Source organism: Psittacula echo (assembly GCF_963264785.1).
Source record: "Psittacula echo genome assembly, chromosome: 3".
Lineage (NCBI taxonomy): Eukaryota > Metazoa > Chordata > Aves > Psittaciformes > Psittacidae > Psittacula > Psittacula echo.
In genome coordinates, this window is record NC_137736.1 from 72,252,718 (window position 1) to 72,276,927 (window position 24,210).

At 38.8% G+C, this 24,210-nt stretch overlaps 2 protein-coding genes across 3 annotated transcripts in view; one reads left to right on the forward strand and one right to left on the reverse strand.

Moving 5' to 3' along the window:
* The window catches only part of UBAC2 (UBA domain containing 2), a 93,964-nt gene that overhangs the window by 40,557 nt on the left and 29,197 nt on the right, over window positions 1–24,210 (reverse strand). The gene's annotated exons all lie outside the window — the stretch shown is intronic.
* On the forward strand, window positions 305–9,158 carry LOC308219104 (G-protein coupled receptor 183-like; the record flags this gene model as incomplete). Its single annotated transcript, XM_080613658.1, has 2 exons — window positions 305–367; window positions 8,054–9,158. Exons 1-2 carry the CDS (start codon window positions 327–329, stop codon window positions 9,156–9,158), a joined length of 1,146 nt encoding a protein of 381 aa, XP_080469784.1. The 5' UTR covers window positions 305–326.

Genomic DNA, 24,210 nt, shown 5'->3' on the forward strand with positions numbered 1-24,210 from the left:
TATAAACAAAGTTTTTACTTGGGGACTTTAGTCCATAAACCTCTGGGTAAAGTCCCTTGTATGAAAGTCAGTAACGTGTAACTTCAGGGACAAGGCCGGAGGGCTGTTTCCAATTACTCTCTTTGAACAGACTAATTGTAAAAGGATTAAAAATAGCTGCTTTCACATCCCATAAAACTGTAGGCAGCAAATCAACACCAGCATACAAACAACGGGGGTTTTTTTAAGCACTTGAAAAAACCTACCCCTCCCACTAAAGAGATTCACGTAATCACTCTTGAAAACAATGTGCAAGGGCAAACTTTCACAGTCAAGCCATCCTGTTAATGCCCTCAGCTGCTCAGAGGATCCAAGAAGCTACAGATATGTAAGTACAGAAAAGAATTAACTTTAATTTTCAATTATTTTTTTTTTACTGAAGTATTTTAATGTGGTAAAAAGGATAAATGATCTTTGGATGGAAGAGGCAAAGCTTGTAGAAGAAAATCTGTAATATTTTACGTTCACATATTAACATGCTGCCAGTTAATTTTAATTTAAAGGATCCACTGACCCACAGCATCAACAAGTTATTTCAAGCCCTTTCTTATAATACAGCCTTTTGATGATCACAAGGAAACATTTGATACTGCACTGGCTTTTAGCAATAGAAATTTAAATTGTGCAGAAATAACTACTGTACAAGTACTAAGGGAAGTGCTGCAGTTCTTCAGTCATTCCCTGAACCTCAAGAATACTTTAATAGTAGGAGAGAGCCTTAAAACAAATCCATACTCTGACTGTTACTGCTTAGTTTCCTCTTTGTCTATGAAACAGCTTTTATTTTCAGCTCAAGAACTCCTCAGTCACTCTTATCTTGTCTAAACATTGCAACAAAATATTTTAAGAATTCAATGTTTTATGAGCCAATTCCTTTTACCTTCTGACATGCACTGCTTTCAAAGGTTTTTAGAAGGAATTCTTCTTCTGAATCATAATCACCAAGTATCTTTCTCCTTATTACTGATCCTCATGCCACAAACCTAAAGAAATATTACAAGTGATATGATATTTATACACCTTCCCAATTGAAAAGGATCAATTTTTCCTATTATACTGCCAAAACAGGATGGATGGTTCAACAGACAATAACTCAACTATCATTTATCTTAAAAACAGAGATGGCACGCATGCCTTTGGGTACAGAACACATTTTAAGTATGGAATAACATTTTCATGGCTCCTCCTGAAGATACAAGGGAGCTGAATACCTACTTGGCAAAGAGCTCAAATCTCATCCCTTTCTGTTTGAAAGACTGAGGACTACGTATACATGTGATGAATAATAAATTTAAGATACAGTTCTTAAGTTATAATCCCCAAAATTAAAGACTGTACCTGTACATGTTCCATCTCACCCAGAAAGGAAAATAGAAAAAAAAAAAAAAAACACCAAAAAACATGTAAGAGGTGTGCATGTTTTCCAGTATTAAAATGTAAATTGTTATCTGACCCCTTTTTCCTTCTGCTTGCAGAAATATAATTGGCAGTGGCTCAGGTTTTTATTTTGTTTATTTGCTGTATTTTAGGCTCCCTCCTTTTAACACTTAGTATACTTAGGCAAGTAAACTGAAGGGAGATTAATCTCCTCAGCATCAGCACAGCTCTTCACATTAACATGCATCTTTGGCAGAGATGATTTATGTCAGATAGCATGCTTTTCATAAAATGCAACACATTTGGAAAAAGAGATCAACAGATAAGAGCAAGATGTACATTTCAAACTACTTCCACTTCTTTAACCAGCTATGCAGCATTTCAATTCAACTTCCTCCATTTCACTTACTGTATTTTCTATTAGTCTTGAGTGCCAAATATAACCATCATAGAACTTTGCAAAATCTATAGCAATAGACAAAAGCAGGACCATAAAGATCCCACAGTGTTTGTATCTGCATATTCTGTTAAGCACTTAAAGAATATTATAATTCTTCACAGTCATCATTAAGACAATTTCATTCATGAAATGCATACTTGGGATTCTTTGACACATGGCTTAACAAACTTGCCTTTAGTATTCCAACATATTTGTGTCTATACCAATAATCATAGAATTATAGAATGGTTTGGGTTGGAAGGGACTCAGACTCAGAAAATGGATTGGTTTGGATTTGACCATTAAGATCATCTAGTTCCAAACCCCCTGCAGGGACACCTCCCACTAGACCGGGTTGCTCCAAGCCCCATTCAACCTGGCCTTGAACACTTGAAAGGAAGAGTAAAAGCACCTGAGCTCCTGCCTGGAAACCACCCCACCAAAATTAGCTGTGGGTTGTGACCCAAGGATTCGGTCTTAAGGTCACCAGGCCTACTCGTTGTCATTTAGGACAAAAAATTCAACAGCTTTTGAAAAAAAAAAAAAAGTAAATTAACATGATGCACTATGAGTGTTAAAGTATTAGAAAGAAACAGGAAGCTTTAGGACATGCCTGTCTCTTGCCTCAGCTTTTATTACACCACGTGTAGTTCCCAAGCTGCCAATACATACACATAGGTAAAGTTACCTTAGGTGTATCTTCTTTCTGTATTAACAAAGCATTCTACTATGCAACTTAGCATGCACACTTTTAAACATACATAACTTAGCTGAGTCAAGCTTTCTTCACAGAGAAAACACTCTACAACGAAGATGACTTCTATGGTAAATTAGAAATTCAAACAGTAAATATGATTGGTCAACAGAAAACAATAAGGTTTAGAGATTAAGGAAAAAATTAAACCTACATAACCACAGCACTGCATATTTCCCACCTTATGGACAATGGCTTTAAACTCTCTAAAACTTATACAGGGTACACCTATAGAGGACTCTAAATCCTCAGGTCAGGCATTGTAAGGAAAGGGAAATCCCTTTCCCGACTATTTCTTTTAAATAATTTACATTCTATACATATATAAACAGCATTATTCCCCAGTACTGTTTGTTAAAGAAATACTGTCCATCTCAAAGGGACTAAGCCATACTCTGTGTAGTCAGAAGAGATCTTTCTAATGATCTGATGTACCTTTCCAAGAATTTAATTAGTATCCCTCTCAAAATAGGTACTGGACAGATGGACCAAGGATTCATCTCTAAAGAATGAAAATTACGAAGAGAGACAGACAAATCACACATTAGATTACAAAACACAGTTGAGGCCTTCTATATGTTCCTTGTTCTGCTGAAAACAGATGGTGCTCCTTCAGCAAAAGCAGGAGATGAGAATAAGAAAACTCATTTATATCATACAGAGAGAGCTTTGTATCACTGCCTGAACATAATCCAAACCTGTGTAATCTAAAATGGCAACATTGCAATTGCTGGCTCATAGCCTAAGTCTATGCTTGCTAATAGTTATATGTATGTAATGTTACAATACTACATATAAAGCTCATCATACATGAGCACCAATATGAAGCAGGATTTTGGATTATGTAGTACTTCCAGACTGGAGTTACCACAAACACCTTTTGCAGTGGGGACTCTACTCTGAATTAGGCTCTTGTGTACTGCAGTATAAGGGAAAAAAAATGAATAATGCCAGTCAAACATTTTCACAGAAAACCAGTTTCCTAAATCAACTTCTTTTCCTTCTTTGATGAGATTACAGAATTGGCTTAGAAAGACACCTGCACAGATTTCAGACATGCTAGATTCTTTAAGCAGCTTAACATGGTACTGTGATTTTTCCCCTGAGTGGATATTTTTGGGTTGGAAAGGACTCAGATTCAGGCCCCTATTGCTGTGAAACACCAAGAAAGCACACAGGATAGATGAAAAGGTGCCTAAGTAACAAATCTGATAAGATAATTGGCTGAAGAAAACCTTTTTTTCCATTGGTGGTCAGAAAGCAGATACAATGCTAAGACTTGAAAATGGCAAGTGAGAGAACAATGCAGAACAAGCTTCACTGGTTGTAAGCCCAGGCATAACACTAAAATTAATTTAAACTCTCTGAGGCATAAGGTCTTCCCAGGTAGAAGCAGAGAGCAATGGCCATGCCAGTAGACTGGAGACATCCTAGGACACAGTAAATCTGAGAAGTACTCCAGGAGCACAGTGAACTAACTTCACAAGTTCCCAGTGCAATGCCATACAATTCTATTTTGATAACCAATCAACTGAGCAGAAAAAGCAGGTAGTGAGTAAGCTTCCAGGCACACTGATATGAAAAGGCATCTGGAACCCCATTTTGTGTGTGGGACTAAGGTGGGCTTAGAACAGACATCACAGCACTTGTGGTGAGACATTTGAAAAGTTCACCTTGAATTGCCAAACGCATGAGAGGAAAGTCTCAACAAAACTAGCAACTGCAAATTAATTTTAAAGAAATTCAAATCAGACACCCACATTTTTTAACAGAAAGGCTGACTGACCAAAACAGTACAAATGGCTAATACACTTTCTCTTCAGTTCTCCAACTCAAGACCAAACAGCATTTCAGAAAATATGCTTTAAATTAAAAGTTAGTAGAATCCATACACAAATAAATAAAACAACAACATAACTTGGATTATACAGGAGGTCAAATTAAATGAGTAAGTGACCTGTGTCTTATCATGCATTTGCAGATTCAGGAAACACGAAAACCTGAACAATCTTCTTTACAATACTGATATAAAGACAGGAATTTTAAATATTTCATGCCTTAAAATTTTGCATGTGCTTCTATGCCACAAACTGTGGAAATGTTTTCTAAATAATTAAATTGGTGAGGTAAATTAATTTCAAGTATGTATTTCAAAACATTATCATTAATAAACTCAGAAAGCCACTGGGGAGGGTTATTTAATCCAACAACCTAGAAAAGCAAACATTTTGGTATGGATTCTACGGGGCAGCTTCAATGGTTCATCTCAATTCGGGACAGTAAATGTCCATGTTTTCATAAGGTATTCAGGCACACAGCTCATTAAATCCAACTCCAGCTAGTCTGAGATTTGGAGTAATATGGAGGTAACAATCTCCATTTTTGTTCCAAGAATGCAAAACCCACAGAAAGGAGGCAAAATAGGCCTGCTGTTGCTTCTTCAGAAATATTCTGTGGAAGATGTCACATGCTGTCTATATAATAAGCTGATCACTAAGGACTGCTGCCAAGAAATAAACAGTAACCTAACACAAGGAATAGGATTAAAGAAAAATAATAATCTTGATAGACTTAACAGTGTAGACCCCTTTCAGGAAGAAGTTATTTTTTTTAATGCAGTCCTGCTCAAGATTGCCGAGAAAAGGTGAAATACCTGCTGAGCCGAATGGAATTCATCTAACGATAACAGCTCAGATATACAAAGAAGTTACCATAGCTTGGGTGGTGCGCATTAGGTTGTGAGTTGGTAGCAACTTTATTATTTGTTTGGGCCCCAAACTATGGCTGACTCCAACAGCAGGCGAAAGAGCCTGCTGGCATCCCCTGTCAAGGAGCACAGCTTAGCTGACATGCATGCTGCCCTGGAAGGCCTATGAGCTATGGTCTTCCAGCTTGCTTCTTATCTGTGGCCAATTTGTCCTGCCATGGAACTGCTTCCCATGTATATTCATGCTATCACTCTGGACAGACAAATTCAATCACATCTAAGACTGCTTCTCAATACAGCCATGGTTTTATGCAAGGGTGAATATCCTATTTTGAGCAACAACAAGTTCTAGGTTAATTTATTATGTTAAAGATCTGACTTCATAGTAACATGCATTCTACAAAATTCTATTCTTGATGTAAAAAATAGATATATATTTCACTTAAATTATGTAATTTTCCCTAAATAAGAGTTAAACGAATTTGTACAATAATAGATATTGTACATTTTACAAGCATTTATAGAAAGACCTATGAATGGCTGTGACAATTACGCACATTATCTATGGACCAAAACCATTAAAACTTTATGAAGAAAATAAAATTATGCAGTTATTATGCTGTAGCTAGTTACTGCAATAGACCTGTTTATCATAAATCTTAGATTATTTCTTCCTCACATATGTTTAAGTTTAATTTTACCTAAATTTCAAGGAAGAAATGAGTAGAAGATAAATGTCACGCTGGGAGTGTGAACAACTAATCAGAATCATTTAAATACGAGAAACAAACCAAAATACCTCACTGAGTTATCCAGGTGCCTACAGAAACCCACACCATTTTCTGCAAAAAAGCAGTTTGTTACACTTACGTAAAACAAGAGCCATCATACACACTTCTATAAGGGAAAAGCAAAATCAGGAGAAAAGTATACCGTAACTACCCTCAGGGAAATAACTACTGTATTAACCAATCATCAAACACACTAACACCAAGAAACTGAGAATGATGCAGAAATACCTAATATAAAATTACAGACATTCTTAAATCTGCACTAGGGCTGGGCTTGCTATTTACCAGCTTAATTCCATTATTCAAACCACAAAACTCCCACTTCAGATTTGACTTCCAACTCTGAATGCAGTTTTTCCACCTCTTGACACATGGTACATCCTTTATAGGCTTCTAAGAATCGGAACACCATACATCAGTCAGAAATCACCCATCTTTCCTACTGCCTGTGCAACCACAGCAAACACAGTCTTAATATACTCTCTGGATGCTAATTTCTTCCTTAAACGTATGTAATATAACTCACTTACATGCATTTATGCATTTTAATACACAACATCCACTATCTGCAGTTTTACTGTTTACAGAGGACCTTATTCAGCCCTACTAACCCAGCCAGAAGCCTGATCAGACTGGTTTATAATACTGCACGTGTTGGAGATACATAAACTGTGAACAACCTGAAATAAGCAGGACAATCTCCTCAAAACATGAAAGAAGATACTAAACTTACAATGCTTTCAAATAAAAGGATAATTAATACTTTCTAAAATGCCTAGCTTAAACCCCTTAAAATGGAGAGGTATTTTCCAGAAAGACTATTTTAAGGTACAACAGGCAATATTGTTACAGTTGTTTGTAAATGTCGTGTGTTGAAAGGCAGATCCTCAGAAATAACCTAGACATTTCAGTTAAAGGTACCAGGCAGACTTAAAACTCAGGTTACAACAGCTTTTATCTCCAGATAGTATTCTACATTAAAGCAGAAGCAATCTCGTTTTGACTGCAGTTTTGATACATAAATGGTGCCTAAAAGAGGCATCATTTTGCAGAACAGCGGCTAGAGAAATGCCTCAACCTTTCTGACATTTATACTTAGACTATGCAATTGTGAGGTAACAACACACCTAAGAAATATTTTGCATGGGAAGCACCATGCACAGGATGGGGTCCTTCCCATTTCTGAAATTCTGCTGGATCATTTTTAAGTCCCCTAAATCACTGACCCTCTGCATCTCTTCCACGCTACTTCTGACCGTGTAGGTTAAACAACTTCTAAAATCTACTAAATTGACAACGTCTAAAATATTTCAGTGGGTTGTCTCTCTTTTGCAGAACCACTGAAGAGTGACTGAAGTACTAGTCTTAAGAATTTATGTAACAATATTTGAATTAGCTTCCAAAAGCCAATTCTTAAAACTAGTATAAAACAAGCTGAATAATTATAATGCCAATAAAATAACAATGCTGAAAAAATTCATTTTCTCTAAACAAGTTAAACCGTGACAATGTGAATTTTTAAAAACAAAAAATCCCTAAAACCAAACTGAAACGTATTTAGAAGATTTTGTCTGCTTGTCTGACCCTTGGGAACTTCATATGACCCTTTGTCACATGGTTTCTTCAGACACCTTTTTCTCCTGAGAAAACAGTCTCTCACCCTCCTGACCATCTATAAACTTCACTTTCCAAATACATTACATCCCTGGTTTATTATTTTGCCTCCTGTCTGATTTTTTTCAAGAGAGGAGGAATTGGGATTAAAACAGAAGAGCCATCTTTTTCTTTGCCTGTTTTTGGAAGAAGGCTTGAAAAGTGAAGTTTCATTTCCATTTTCTCCAATCTTCCTTTTTGCAATAGAAGCTGGCCATTGTTATGCAGAATAAATTTATCTACATTTATGACAAAATTATCCCTTTTCTCTTTTTTTTCTCTTTTTATGTTAGGTCTACTGAGCTTCCTGGAACAACAGTAGTTACAGAAATGGACACTTTCACAGTTTCTCAGACAAGCAATTCCACTTGTGATTTATACGAGCACAAAGATACCGCACGGATACTACTGTCTGTCTTCTACAGCTCCATCTTAATTCTTGGGGTGCTTGGAAATGCCATTGCCCTCACTGTCATTTTTAAAAACAGAAAGAAGATCAACTCTACAACTCTCTATTCAACAAACCTTGTCTTCTCTGATCTCCTGTTCTGTATTGCCTTGCCCACAAGGATAGCCTACTACGCCCTGGGATTTCACTGGCCATTTGGAGAAGCATTATGTCGAATAACTGCTCTCTTGTTCTATGTCAACACCTACGCAGGTGTAAACTTTATGACATGTTTGAGCATTGACAGGTTTTTTGCTGTTGTCCACCCCTTCCGATACAAGATCAGAAGGATTAAATATGCCAAGGGCATTTGCGTCTTTATCTGGTTTCTTGTTTTTAGTCAAACTTTCCCATTACTGATACAACCCATGTCACAGGAAGAAAAAGAAAGGACTACGTGTATGGAATATCCAAACTTTGAAAAAATAGCACATCTACCATTTATACTTCTTGCTGCCTGTTTAGTAGGGTACCTTATTCCCCTGGGGATTATACTATTTTGTTACTCTCAGATTAGCTGCAAACTGTTTCAAACAGCCAAGGAAAATCCACTGACTGAAAAATCAGGGATAAACAAAAAAGCCATCAACACAATCATATTTGTAATTATAGTGTTCATCATCTGCTTTACCCCTTATCATGTTGCAATCATACAACACATGATTAAGAAGCTTCAGAAAGAACCCTCGTGCACCGAAAACAAAATTTTCCAGAAGTCACTCCATTATACCGTATTTCTGATGAATTTTAACTGCTGCCTAGATCCTTTCATCTATTTCTTTGCATGCAAAGGATACAAGAGAACTGTACTGAAAATACTGAGACGGCAAGTGAGTGTATCAATTTCAAGTGCTGTCAGGTCACACCACGAAGAAAGCTCACGTGACATGGGAGAAACGCAAATGATGGTACTTGCAAAATCTTCCAATGGAAAGCTACCTGAAAAATAAAGTCTGTACTGCAGCGGAGCAAGCTTAAAAAAACAGGGTAAAAACCACTATAAAAACTGTTAGTGCTCCCTGTACAGCAGCTGAAGTAAGATTCTGTTTCGCAGGAAGTCAGGAAATCAAGGAGTGACGCTGGACTGAGAAAGAATTGTCACAGGATAGCAGGGAAACTCAGTATTATAATTTCCTAGCTGTATCATTTTGACTGATCTCATTTTTTCCAGGAAACATGCACTCCTGTGAATGTTCAAATTCCATACTGCACATACGTATGCCTGGATGTTACTAACTTAAGCAAAGACTCAATTCACAGTTTGGGTGTCTGAAAATGGTTTAAACACAAACAGCTAACAATTCAGACTGACTACGACCAGATCACCTGCAAATTGCAAGAGCTCTACCTGAGCTCCACTTACAGCAATGGTTTTGTTACCCAAGCCACACAACCAAAGGAAACCAAACTTTGAGATAAAATGGACAATTTCTGTGTATGTTTGACTATTACAAATGCTTAATTTGGAGGTGACACTGATCTCCTAGTATTTGGAGCACTGTCTTACTGGACAATTTACACAGATAACATTCTCAGATGTAATACATGAAAAATTGATGAGCTGTTTGGTTTTCCCCAACACTGAATATCTCCCATATGTTAAATTACTCATCTTTGCAAGGTGTATTATCTTCTTACTCCTTTTCCTTAAGGAGAACATTTCTTTTAGCGTGTATTATAAAAAGTCTCTACTCTGGTTGTACATAAATTATTTATAAACACAAAAGATAAGTTAAAGCAAGAGACTGTACTATGAAAACTGGGCTGTTTCAGTTAAAAGAGCAGTGATACAGGGTTCTTCAGAACTTCTGCTCAAGTCAGACATAGACACAAGACAAATGCTTTAGAAACAGAAATAAATGTTCAGTTTAAGCCAACAAAAAGAAAATGAATGTGTTAATTCTGATGATGTGAGATGGCCACCTCTCAATAAATGAGAACAGCAGGGACTGGCTGGGAAAGAACAAGCTTTCTCATCATACCTTCATACAGCATATCTGGGATCCCTTTGGGCCACTGAAATTGGGCCAAGAAAGACACCAAATGCCTTAAACATATCCTGCTGGAATAGGCGCAATGCCAGTTGAGCATCCAGGATGCAAGCCCTGGGTTCCTGCTGTCGTGCCCTTCCGTCACGTCTCCGCTTCCTTCCCTACTTTATTGCTGGCCCTCAGTATTTTCTTTTGATTTCTATCTTTATTTAATACGCCTTCCCCTGCCAACACAACTTGGTAATTGCGCCATGAGGTTGTGATGGAAAAGGAAAATTAAAGAGTGCCTGGTAATTACTGCTAAAAGCTCTGCCAGATGTCAGAATAAATGTTATTTATTGCAGCTGTATCTCTCTGGCATTGACGCTGTACTGGAAGTCAAACAAACATAGTTACATTTGTCATCTTTGTGACTCCTTCCTTCCTCACGTGTTGACCTCCGCCTACCTGCAAACATGGAAGGGTCGTATCTGAACAGCAGCAAGGAAACATTCAATTAACAATTAGTTTCTTACAGAAAAGAAAATGCAAAAGACCCTGTATTTCATACCATTTTGTCAAAATTGAGTTTCTAGTTACAAAAGACACTATGCAGCTACAGGAAAACAATTTTTAACAGAAGTTAATTTTGTATGCTATATCAGTTCTGTTCTTGTTAGCTTTTTTAATAAACTATTTTTAAATATTATTTAAGAATTTGTTCCTATCAGACTAAGCAAATGATAACCTGATAAAGCCACAGATAGATCATTCATGAATACCTAGAAGCTGTAAAAATAAAAATATATGTATTATTAACATCACAACAGTACATGTTCATTTTATTTTACTAATGTCTGGGATTTTTTTTTAAATTTTTAGTATGTGTTTCCTCTAACTGTGATTATAAAACCTTAATGGCAAGAGGACTTTTTTACATATGTATTACAGCACCACATAATGAAGATATCTCTTCTAAGTGGAAACAAAGTGAAGATCCGTATTGAAAATCTTTCTCTCTCCCCATTTTCTCACATTAGAAATTCTGTTATTTTTAAACTTGGACATTCTTTCTAAATCACTTCAACATTCTCAAACATCTAACTTTACGTCAAAACACTGCTCTGCTCTAATAAGCTTTAGAGTGTTGGTCCAGTTGGGTTTGAGAAAGGCTATTTCTTCCCCTCCTTATTTCAGTATTTCTCAAATGCTGAAGAAACCAATAAAATAAAACCTTTAAAAGCTAAGCTAAGCTCCTGACAAGTGTCCTAAAGCCACAGACAGACAGACAGTGACAATTTATAGCTGTGGCAGCTGATGCTACTGCTTCCCCTCACTACTTGTCAGCACAGGCTGACAGCTCATGCACACTTGTATCAATGAGGAGACTCTTTTACTGTGTGCTTATCTGAAACTGCCCAAAGTAGCAGTGGTGGTTTCAGCTGGCCTAGGACACTGCACTGAAGTTGTTTAGACAGCACCTGTCCTGTTTCTTCTCCCAGCTGTGCTGTGGGGCTGGTGGCCATCAGGAGAGAGATGGTAACAAGCTGCTCTGTTGGAGCAAGGAAGAGCAGTAATACTGAAAACTTACAGCTGTTTTCAAACGTCTGGTTTACTTCCAGATGCCCTTATCCATTCATTCTGCTGGTACTCTTCCCCCAGTACTGTTTGTTGGAATAGTTTTACAATGGCAGTTACTTGTAATGGCACATACTAGGTCCCTCTCCTCCTCCATGCTGCACAGGCATGAATAAAGAGGGTAGTACACACATACCTGGTATCTCTTTTCCTCTCCACCACTGAATATATGTAATAGATGTGTTTGCCTTGGAAGACATGAGCATGCCATACCATGCAACATGTGCCTGAATCAGTATTAACTTTGCAGAAGAAAATGAGCTTTTGCTTTGGTAAAAGCTTTTGATACATTCTAGGAAATGCTCCCTTCTAAGTGAAAGGCTGGGAAATGCTCATACAGATCTGGACCTCTCTTCACTCTTTTCACATATAAATAAAGCAGCTGACAAGTAGCAGCCGTTTCAAATGGCTTTATCATTATGAGGATCTGACTAAAGTTCTTTGGAGAAACTGGATCTCTATTTGGAAGGTGAAGTCCAGTCAGGATCTTAAAAAACTGTGTTCATGATGAAACAATAGAATACCTTCACTCCAAAGTTCAGAGTGCAGGGCTAGGGCAGGTACTAAGAAGAATCCAACTAAACTATGTGTCCACTGCTTATCTCTCTCTCAAATCCTATCTGGCAGGGAATGTGACAGAGCACATAGAAATAAAAATTATGATGGTGGCCAAATGGTCGATTTTGGCTGCCTCTGTCCAAATCCAGAAAAGAAAGTTGTATAGACAGCTGCTGTCGAACACACAACCAAGTGAAGGTACATTGTGTGAACGATCAAAAACATGCATTTTCAGCAAAAGAGCATTTTCTGCCTTCACGGTTTTTTTTTGATGCGAATGCAAAACTAAGGACTACTACTGCAAGTGCTCAGATGGGTTCCCTCAGCCGTCTTGGGCTCAAAGATATTGAAGCCTACCTGAAAGCGGTAACATGTTACCACAAATAGCAGGATTCCTGAAGGCAGTTAATGGCTTAAACCATCCTTCCAATCTCTTAAACCAGCAGGATCATTAGTATAAAGAAAAAAATTGAGGGGTTTGTATTTTTAAAACAGATGTTGCATTGAAGACTAACATTGTTCTGAAACTCAAAAGTTTTCAGGTAAGCAGGGAATGAATAGACTCCAAGGGAAAAATCAGACAGACTGCAACATAAGAAAATAAATAGGGTGCAGCTCAAAAGAAAGAGAAGCTTTGCCTTACATGACCAGTTTTGGAGAAACTGAAAAGCAGCAATGTACTCTGTCCCTTCTATGTCCATGTCTGTAGTACAGAGCAGAGGAAGAACTCAAAAAAAACTAAGGTTTGTATCTTAGCAATATCCCACTGTGCTGGCACAACACAAAGTCAATGGACATAAAGAATCACTAGAAAAACATCAAATAAATCCGAGTGAATTATTTCCTAATACATTCTTGGCCAAGTTGCAGGCTAAGGCTATGGAACAAAACAAACTCAGGCAAGCTGCAATCCTTTTCTGAATTAAAACAGCTTGTGTAGTAAACGGTCATACATATTTCCTCAATTTTTTTCCCCTCAGAATACTCTCTTGGCTTCCTGCAATGTCTAACTTCAGACTTCCTGAGGCAGATGCCTCATGTCTGCACATGACAGTCCTCAATCAATTTGTCTTCCATCAGCCCATGTGGTCCCTTTTTGAACTCAAATAAAATGTCTGTGCCTGCAGCACCTTGCAGTAAGAAATGCCACAGACTAACTACTCATGGTGTCTGCAGGCATTTTCTTTAGCTTGTGACACCTGCTAGTTTCATTTGAAATCCCCTGCTTCTTGTACTAGAAATGAGTGAACACAGCAACTGCCCATTTACTCTGTCCACATCACTCGTGATTTTACACACCTGCATCAAATCCCTTCAAGTCATCTAGTCTCTTCTCCTATGAACAATTAGATCAAAGCTGTTCACCACTTCATCCAAATTACAGAGGAAGGAAAGAATGCAAGTACAAAGAAAGAATGGAAATCCAACTGTGATCGAGCTGGGTTGCAGAGCAGAAAAAGGTATCTCTATACACAGGGAGATCAACAGCATACTGATCTACTTTTGCTACCACAGGAGCATACAGCTAAGTCTCAAAACTAGGATCTTGCCCCATGACTGCCAAATTTGCATAAGCTCACTCAGATGCATTAAATGAAGAAGAACAGGATCTCAGTGGGCTCCAAAAATGAGCTCACAGGAACGTCATGAAGTTCAGCAAGCCAAATGCAAAGTCCTGCATCAAAGATGGAATAACCCCACATAACCATGCAGACTGGGTACCACCTGGTTAAAAAGAAGGCTGGCAAAAAAATCCAGGCTCCTGGTGGACAACAAGTTAGAGAGGAGTCAGTGTGACCTCATGGCCAAACATACACAGGACCATGTTCAAAAGAACGCTGAGGGAAGCAATCTTTTCCCTCCGCTTGTGGCATCATACCAGGAGTCCTGTACCCAGTTTTGGGCTTCCCAGTATAAGAAAGATACTGACACACTGGAACGAGTTCAGCAGAGGACCACCAAAAATGATGATGGGATTACAGGAGGAGAGGCTAAGAGAGGTAAGCTGGTTCAGCCTGTAGAGGGAAGACTGAGGAGTTGTTACTGCTGTCTTCAACAGCCTACTGGGGAGGCATACAGAAAAGATGGCAACACCCAGTAACAGGCACAAGTTGCAGCAAGGAACAATTAAACATCAGGAAGCATTTTTTCATCATGAGCTTAGTCAGACATCGGCAAGGCTGCACAGAAAGCCCGCGAAATCTCTATCCTTAGAGATGCTTAAAATTTGGCTGGACACAGCCCTGATTAAATTGGCACTACCAGGGTTGGCCAACACGATCTTCAGAGGCTCCTTTCAATCTGCATCCTTCTACAATTAACAAATTTGGTCAAAACTTGTTAGACAAGAAGCAACATGAAACTCATGGGCCTTGCAGAAAAGTTAGCAAATTATGTAACTTCAAAATCTTCTAGTATATTGCTCTATTTAAGCCCTTATCAAAATGCTGTCATTAGCATCCTCCTAAAATAAAGAAAGGTCAAGACACGGCCTGTATTTCTTTCCAAAAAGCTGAATTCATTTTTCCTCACTGCAAAAATATGAGTTTATCCTCTTCCTCTTTTCTTTTCCTCAGTTGTGACAGATGTTGTACAAAGGGCTAAACTAAAAAAGCAAGTTTTGAACCTGTTCTGAAGGCAGCAACATTTGTGGTTATCCTAGCCCCTCCAGAAAAGTATACACTGTCTTATACCATGCACCACCAGAGCTGTGTTCCTCCCTCTAATAAGCTAGGCTTAGCAATTTCATCCTTCCTGTGGCATGTAACTTTCGAGGGAAGTTGTGGTCAGTTAACAGAAGACACTCCAAGGCAGCCTACTTTAAATATAGCGATGCTGAAAACTGATTATTCTCAACTTACTAGCCTACAAAGCAGCCAGATAGTGTTTTATCAGCAGCTGCTGCTATGAAGGGGCTAAGAACTTGGTGAAACCTTAATATCACAGCTTCTAAGTGTGGAAAGTTACACCAATTCTGTCTAGAAGTAATAATGTCAGATTATTGTCCCCTGTTGGACAGGAAGAGATGAAGCACCCCTGCCAGCTGCACGCGTGAGGCATTTTTGACAAAAAGAAACAGCTGAAGAATCCTGACAAGTTACCAGACTATAAAAGCAACTCCGGGACAATTCTCTTTTTTTGCTCTTTAAAAAATAAATACACGGTCTTCACAATGCCAGCTATTCAAAACATCCCAAACACCCATCAGAACCTTAGCCCCTCTTTCACTCAGATGGGGGCAAACCAACTCTTTTAAATGTGTCAGGGCTAGCTACTAGGACGGATACATAATAATGTTACTGATGCTAAAAGAAGGATAGAGAGCAAAGCTTCACATCCATATCCCCAAAAATTAATAAAATCTCACGATCTCTCCTAGTTGCTTTGTTCCAGACAAAAATCGACACAAATGATCAGACAGAACACCTGTAAAGAGGCCTGCAAGAAGATAACACGCTGTATGTCAGTATAAAAAGTGTGACCTGGAAGAAAATATTTCAGGTCTGTGGAGAGAAAAAAAATACAAACAACCAAGTCATCTGAAATTAGTGACATAACAGATTGTATTGTATTAATTTCACTAAATGAAGGATCTTTCCTCTTTAACTCTTAACTCACAAGCTAGAGCAAAAGCTCTAAGAAAAGAAAAAGAAAAAATGAAAAAAGAAAATGAGGAAAAAAGTAAAAAAAGAAAAAAAAGTAGTATTTGTCTTTAATTGGTTCTTCTAAAACTGAGCAACCTTTATTACATCTTCTGTCAAAATAGCTGTGATTAGCAGTGTATAAAGATGGAGCTTGAATTCTGAATTACTTCTCAGAAATTTGATTCTAATGCTCTTTCACAGGGTGCCACTTTCTAGTCACCATCAAAAACAGGAAACAAGTGTACCTCACTGACCACAGACACATTGGTGGAAGAAGGTTTTGCTACTCTCTTTTCATAGTTTTATCCAACTTGAGAGGTCTAAGCAAGTAAGAAACATGATTTACACTCCATATAACCTGACAATATAACTCGACTGCTCACAACAGGGCTCTTCCACACACAGGTGGATGACAGCTGTGGCCAAGTGGGAGGGGAAGAATGCCAGGACATACCAGGAAGACACACAAAGAACTGCAGAGCACTCGAGAACTATAAAAAAAATTTTACCTTAGTTATGTGACCTTCGCTTAGACCAGCAATACTACTTTTATCAATGAGAAATCATAAAATCAGGAGTACTTTGAACCAAAATGTTTGCAGTTGCGTAAATAACCTTATCAATAATGATGTTTACCTACTGTAGTAGCCAGTGATGGATGACTACTCTGTGAATAGTGATTAAGAAACCACTAACTAATGTGTGCCTCTGTAGTACAGATACTGAATGATACTTAAGCAAAGCGTATCTAATGAACAGTATAATTAATCAACGTATGCATTATCTAATCAATAGTATAATTAATCAATGTATGCACAATCAATACATAATTACTCTGGGTAATAAATGCACATTCAATCTTAAGTATATGTATAGCGTATTGTCTCATTCATGCGAATTATTATATGCAACAGTTCTTGGACTGTAGCTGTATTAGAGAGATAAGAAAGTGTGTTGTCCAAGAGTCTTGATTTGGTCAGTGACTGACAAATCTGTACTGTGAGCAAGACCCTGGAGGAATACAACTCATCTCAGAGCAGGTGAACCTCACCACGGATGGGATCTTATTTTAAAAAGTATATTACTGCACATAAAAATAGTGTCTGTTTTTATTTTTAGAAGTTTTGTAGAAATATAAAAGATAGCCATCAATTTATCTTTCCTCATGTTTCAATTTTATTTGTAAAAGTTCACAATGTTGTTTCAAAGTAACTCACAGTGGAATGACCTTCCCCCCACGCCAACTTAACCCAACTTTCATTATCATTTCTGTTTCCTCACACGTAAGAATAATGGGAAATGTCCCATCAAAGCACATTTCTCTCCATTACCAATTCTGATAGACAAATACTAAATCACTCAGAGAGATGCAATGTCTCAAAATAATATGCCTATTGTGGAGTTTCTTCATAACAATTACTGCTTCTTCTAATAGCCCTTGTTTAAAATTATCCAGTACAGAAACCCAATTACAGCTCATTTATCTTTAAAAGGAGTTAAGACAGCTAGCAATATTTAGCCAAGTTGGCAAAGACACATGTAATGTTTTCCTCCACAAGCTGCTTACAGAATACTGACAGCAGAGATTAATCCTGCTGCAGGGCAGACCAGTTGCTGTCCCCAAAAATAAAAACACATTTCCAATATGAATAATTAGATTTAGTTCACAAATCTCTAATAATGACATGCTTTGTACTTTCCACTTAATAAAAGCAATTAAAAACATTGAGCGTGAAAGCGGTGACAGACTGCAATTACAAATGCCATTCAGCACTCTGAATCTGAAAGGGGCAGCTCATCTCAGGGAAGCCCCTTCAAAGGTATACCATCTTGCTTTCAGATAGATTTTACCGCTGGTAACTATTTTTGGCAAATTACCTCCTATTGCTTTCGTCCTCTTAAATAGTTACCAACTGTGTTATTTTTTGTGTCTGCATGTATGCCTATCTGAGAGGTGTGACTGCAGACAGACTTCACATCCCAACTGCAATACAGAGGTAAGTATTCAAATTATTGTGAAAATAGAGCATTGTCCTATTTCAAAAACACCCTCAAAATCCTCAGCAAATCATGATACCAGTTAAGAAACAGCTGATTACCCATTTGTTATTATAGTCTGATGTCTCAGATGACACAGCTTTGTATACAGGGCAGAGCTTGGGACTGTTCTTACAGTTACTAAATTCAGGGCTTGGTGTGATAAAACTGTGGACAACCCCAGGTAAGAGCTTATGGTCTCCTGCCCCATCCTCCCCCTTCCTCTAGCAAAGGCTACCAACTCTACAGAATGCATGTTTTAACCTCAAGCACCCAAACCTGGGCTGAAGCAATCAACTGTGAATCCTGTGGTACAGAGGGATGAAAGAAGAAAGCCCCTTCCACCTGTATGTTCCCATTGCTTTCCTCACTTTGGTGTTGGCATCCATCCACCCTGAAGTGAGCAGGTTTAGAAACTTAAGCCAGTGGGAAGTGATTCCTGCAAAAATATATACATATGTATACATGTTTTAAATATTATTTTATCTTGCTATAACCACTGCCTGTAGGAAGTCAGATGACTTGCACTGCAAGTGGTAGATAGGAAAGTATAGGCTGGGGCCAAGCACTTGCTCTGCAAACAGCAGCCTGTGCTTGAATTGGCTCAGCCCTGCTATAAAATCGCACCTTCAGCAGGTGAAACAAAGCCACATGTGTTTATTCTTGTTGCCCTTTATGTAAGGCTGTGGTAGAGGAGTGGAGAACACAGCTGGGGAAGCCATATCTACGTTTTGAACTAGCATAGCTCTTTTCATCAGCAAAACACAAGTCAGAGCCCTCAGTTCGGAGTACGGGTGCCTCAAGCTCCTTACACTGATGAAGCATCACTTTGCATTTATTAGGATTATTTTTTTATCTACCATTATTTGGTCTCTCCTGCCCCACATATTAAGATCTTTATAGTTCCCTCAAGATTTAGATTAGACATTAGGAAGAAGTTTTTTACTGTGATGGTGGTGAGGTACAAGAACAGGTTGCCCAGAGAAATCGTGCCTGCCTCATCCCTGGCTGTGTTCAAGGCCAGATTGGATGGGTCTTTGAGAAACCCGGACTAGTGGAATGTGTCCCTGCCCATGGCAGGAGATTAGAACTAGATGAGCTTTAAGGGCCCTTCCAACCCAAACCATTCCATGATTAATTCCAAGAATCTCAATACACTACGTCTCATTTTCCAATCCTATCCCTCCTTTTTTTTTTTTCCCCCACAATCACTACTATATTAAGCAGAAATTATTTTATTTGAGTTTACTGATGCACATATTTGACCTAAGATCTTTCTGAGATTGGATAAATCGTAACAGTCTGGAAGTGCATCATGTAAGCACTTAAGGGCAAAGACTTTTAGTTTAAGAATACCTGTAAAGTAGACTGTCTGCTCCCCTTGTTGGTTGAACATTGTGTGGAAGGAGTGAAGCACACCCTGTCTCTTCCATCTGCCCATCTCACAACACAAGGGGTTAAGAACAAGATGATGGAGGTATGCATATAGATAGCACTTCCCAAGCTCCAGTTATAAGCACACAGTCCTTCTTTTCCTTTGAATGGATGAACACTCCAAAGAATGTTCATCCTTTGTATGAACATTCACTGGGATTACTGCAAACACCTCTCTCAACTGCAGCCCAAAGAAGTTACTTGGAAGAATGAACACAGTGCTCAGGATAAGAGATGGGACTGCACAACAGCTACTGCAAATGCTGTTTCAGGCCTGTAGCCAAAGCACCACTTTCACTAAGGTGTAAATAAAACTCCAGTTTTTATTTCTGCAGTGGAAACATTCCTCAATGAGCCCATTGTGGACAATACGGATTATGCCTTTACGCCCAGCTCCCTTCCCTCACAGCCCGCTGTTCACCCTGCCAGTCTGTACAGAGACAGCTACTGCACTGAAGAAACAAGAAACATTCCTGAATGACCTTTATAAATGTAAAAAAAAGAAAGTGTACTTGATGTCCAAGAGGTACAGGGATGCCCCAGCTCTAGAAATATGAGAGATTAGATGAAACACCAGCAGGCTGATTTTCTGACAAGTGAGGTAGGAATCTAGGATGAATTCTGAGGAGAACCCTAAAAAGAGAAGAGGGAAAGCACAAGATATTACAAGAAGATGTTTCACCCACATGGACCTGAATCTTTCACACTTCTGGCAGAGCACACAGCTATCAAAACACTATCTTAATCAAAAGCTGGAAAGAGCTGGTGACCACTGGCTCAAAGAGCCATACTGTGAGGAAAGACAACACCAAATTAACATCCCATTGTGGAAAACGATCATTAACTGAAGGCAAAACAAACAAACAAAACCGGCTGTCTCATCAAGCCATTGATAAAACTCACAGTAACGAGTAAGAGCCAGAAAACCTCTCCACAAAAAAAGAGTTTATTGCTGAGTATCCCCCCACCATCACTTATTTTCTTAAGTGTACACACAAGCAAACACATTAACAAAATGAACAAAGTTTTAAAACACAGGAAGGTATTTTGCCTCACACCACAGAGAAAATCAGTTCACTTAAGAACTGCCAGAGAGTAAGTGTTTCTTCTCAACTGATGTTTTTTCTCTCTGGGTTTCTTACCAGGTTTTACTGGATGTGCTTTACCAGTCCTAAAAGCTATGCCCAGTTTGGAACACAATGACAAAAAGCAAAGAAGCAGATGTGGGATGACTGCATTGTTAGCTGACATAGTCTTGAATGAAAGCTGACTCTCAAATGGAGTGGTGCCATCACAACTAACCCATCTGCATCCTGACCAAACTCTCCGTATCGACAGAAAACTGGAAGAGGTGGCCTCATGTCTGACTGGCTCCGGAACTGAGGAAAACATTTTCAAAAATAGCTCTCGGAAATCATCTCAGGTTTCCTGCTCATGACACACCTGACTTAAGCACTCAAAATCCCATTCAGTAATTTGCCAATATGTAAAGTTCCACCACATGACTAACATCCCTAACCAAAGCAAGAGGGTGATGTGTCACTCTTCATGTCTGCATAATACACCATGGTACTGTCAGCTGTCACTGTCTGCATAAGTTGAACCTTGATGGACAAAAGAATCACCTAGCCCACACAGTCTGGTACACAGACAAGGAAACTCAAGGTCTCTGTCCCTCCAAAGGTATCAGAGAAGGTTCGTGGCTCAGGTAATAGAAATCTGTAGCTACAAACCTGGTAACACTTGAAGACAAAAGGCTATAATCCTGTGGGTGCATGTCTTACCACCACTGTACACTCTCTCAAACTATGCCTAAGTGCAAGGTGAGCAGTGAGCAAAGCATCATGCATGGGCATACTGCCAAGCATCTCACTGAAGCAACTTCACAAGTCCAGAGGGACATGGGGGCATACATCCCAGCCTGGATGAAGCGCTTTCTAAGCCTGGACGGGTATAGCCTGGAAACAATCAAACTCATGTTTCTATGAGGGTCAGCTGATCCTTTTACAGTCTTCAAGAATCTAAAGAGTAGGGAGCTGCCTAGCAGTTGTTAAGGATCTTGACACTTTATCTGGTAAGCTGCCATTTGCAAGACACTCTACAGAACCAAGCAAATGGGCAACTTCATTTAAGACGGGTGCTTACTTCAAGAGGCCCTTGAGACACACATAACTTCAGAAGTAGAACCTTATACTCAGAATGGTCCAATTTGTAATGGGGATTGGCTTTTACTCTGTATCGAATAAATACATTTTCATTCTGCCAACTTCTTGCCTTGATACAGTTGATACATTTGATCACTAGTCATCCAGGAACCAGATATGTTGTGAGCCTAAAATGAATAATAATATTATTATAAAATGAATATAATATTGAATATATATAATATTATTGTTAAATGAATAATAATATTCATATTCAAAGAGTTATGATTTCAATTGGTTTTGAACACCATTAGTTTCATAGCCATTCCTACTTCATATGAGAAATACTTTCTTCACAAGGTGAGCACATCCTACCTGAACTTACAGCTCCTAGAACTTCACCTATTTCATGTTTCGGCTGTAAAGGAAGCGAAGAGAGAGGCACAGCATAGCATCAGCCCCACAGAACATTTTTGAATTTGAACAGAACAGAATTTGCATGGACAAGTTTGGCTATGTGATAACTGTTTGTGCTGGGGACGGGTGGGCACCACAGGCAAATAACGGCTTCAGCTTTTCCTACCAACTTCTGACACCTGATCCTCCACTGTGCTATGAGTTTCCACATTCCCTAACAAAAACCCTGCTTCTCTCCACCCTCATGCTCCCACATATGTAGCACATCACCCAGTCCACACTTAAGCAACTCAAGGGCACTCTTCATTATGTGATGGGTTGCAGAGGGTCTTCACTCCCAGCTCCCTGCTGACTAAAGCGTTAAATGATGATCTTTTATTAGGATCTGTATTTCACATAAAGCTCAGCCAGAACACAGCCAAAGGATGGCAATTTATGATGACCCAGGATGCAAAGTACCTAAGCTATTTTTGACTCATTTATTATGACCTATTTTCATGGTAGAAACCGTAAGTTGGTACTAACTACCAAAACGTGACTCGTATCTGCTGTTCAAGATTTTGAGTGCAATTCTGTAGAAGTCTAGTAATTGGCTACCCCTTGGTCCTCTTCTACAGTAAATATAATACACTATTTTTTCACTGAGCCATTTTTAAAGTACTTCTGAATTCCCAGTAAATAATAATAAAAAGATTTCTACTCATAACTTACCTCATTATAATTAGTATATTGTAATGGACACCACAGCATGTCTTCAAAGGCTAAAGACTAGTAAAAAGAGCATTTAATGTTCATCTTATTCATACAGTTTGGTTTACTTCATAATACTTGAAAAATTAAAATGCTTCCCACAATCTTTTTTTTCAAGACACCATTCTCCTTTTGATTCATGGCTGTAACTCTTCTTTTCCCAAAGCAGCTCTCGAAGTATTCTGAGGCCTGAATCGCTCGGAGGAAATTGTTTAGCTTGTTCATGACAAAACAGAAACAAAATAGAAAAGCTGTAGCAGAGAAGTGATTTCTTTGCAAAAATACTTCCCCATTAAGACCACCATATAACCCTTTTTCACAACTACAGAGCAAGGTGTCTGAAGCAAAGTGATGACTAAACAAAATGAGAGTATTCGGTAAGCATAAAAGAAAAGAGGAAATTTTAAAAGAAGGTCAACCAAAGAAACTTGTTATTCTGAAAAGTCCTTTAACTCTGAAAAAGAGGCATTCTAGTTTCTTAACTCTTCACTGAAGCAACCATGTTAACTTTTTTTCTAACTATACGCACTGTCTTCTGTCTCATGCATATTTGTTTTTTAAAGTTTCAATCAGTGCCTACTCAGAAAACCACTGAACTTACTGAATCAACTTCTGTCCATTACTTTTGTAAATCAAGAGGAGTTTCTTTAAAGCATCAGTCACTGCAAGACCTCCTTTGTGAAGTTACTCCATTACCCTCCTTCTCTTTGGCCTGGCAGAGCAATCGTACACTCTTTATTTTGCAAAAAGACACGACAGAAACAGTACCTCCTCACTCTGTGAGTATCTCCAACTGCTTCAAAAAATTACCCATCCATTTTTCTTCCTTTTTCCTCTACCCCAATCAAATAATTAAGCCTCAAGCTCACAGGCCCTTGTTCTCATGGGAGACTTCAACCACCCTGACATCTGTTGGAGGGACGGTACGGACCAGCACAAGCAATCCAGGAGGTTCCTCGATTGTGTGGAAGACAACTTTCTTCTGCAAGTAATAGAGGAGCCGACAAGGAGAGGTGCCGTGCTTGACCTCGTGCTCACCAACAGGGAAGGGCTGGTTGGAAATGTGACGCTCCAGGGCAGCCTTGGTTGCAGCAACCACGAGATGGTCGAATTCGAGATCCTCAGGACACTGAGAAGAGCATGCAGCAAGCTCACTGCCCTGGACTTCAAGAGAGCAGACTTTGGCCTCTTCAGGAGCCTGCTTAGTAAGGTTCCATGGGACACAGCCCTAGAGGGCAGGGGGGCCCAAGACTCTTGGTTGTTATTCAAGGAGCTGGCGAATGAAGTTGCTAAGCCACTGGCCATCGTATTTGAAAAATCATGGCAGTCAGGTGAAGTTCCCGACGACTGGAAAAAGGGAAATATAACCCCCATTTTCAAGAAGGGGAAAATGGATGACCCGGGGAATTA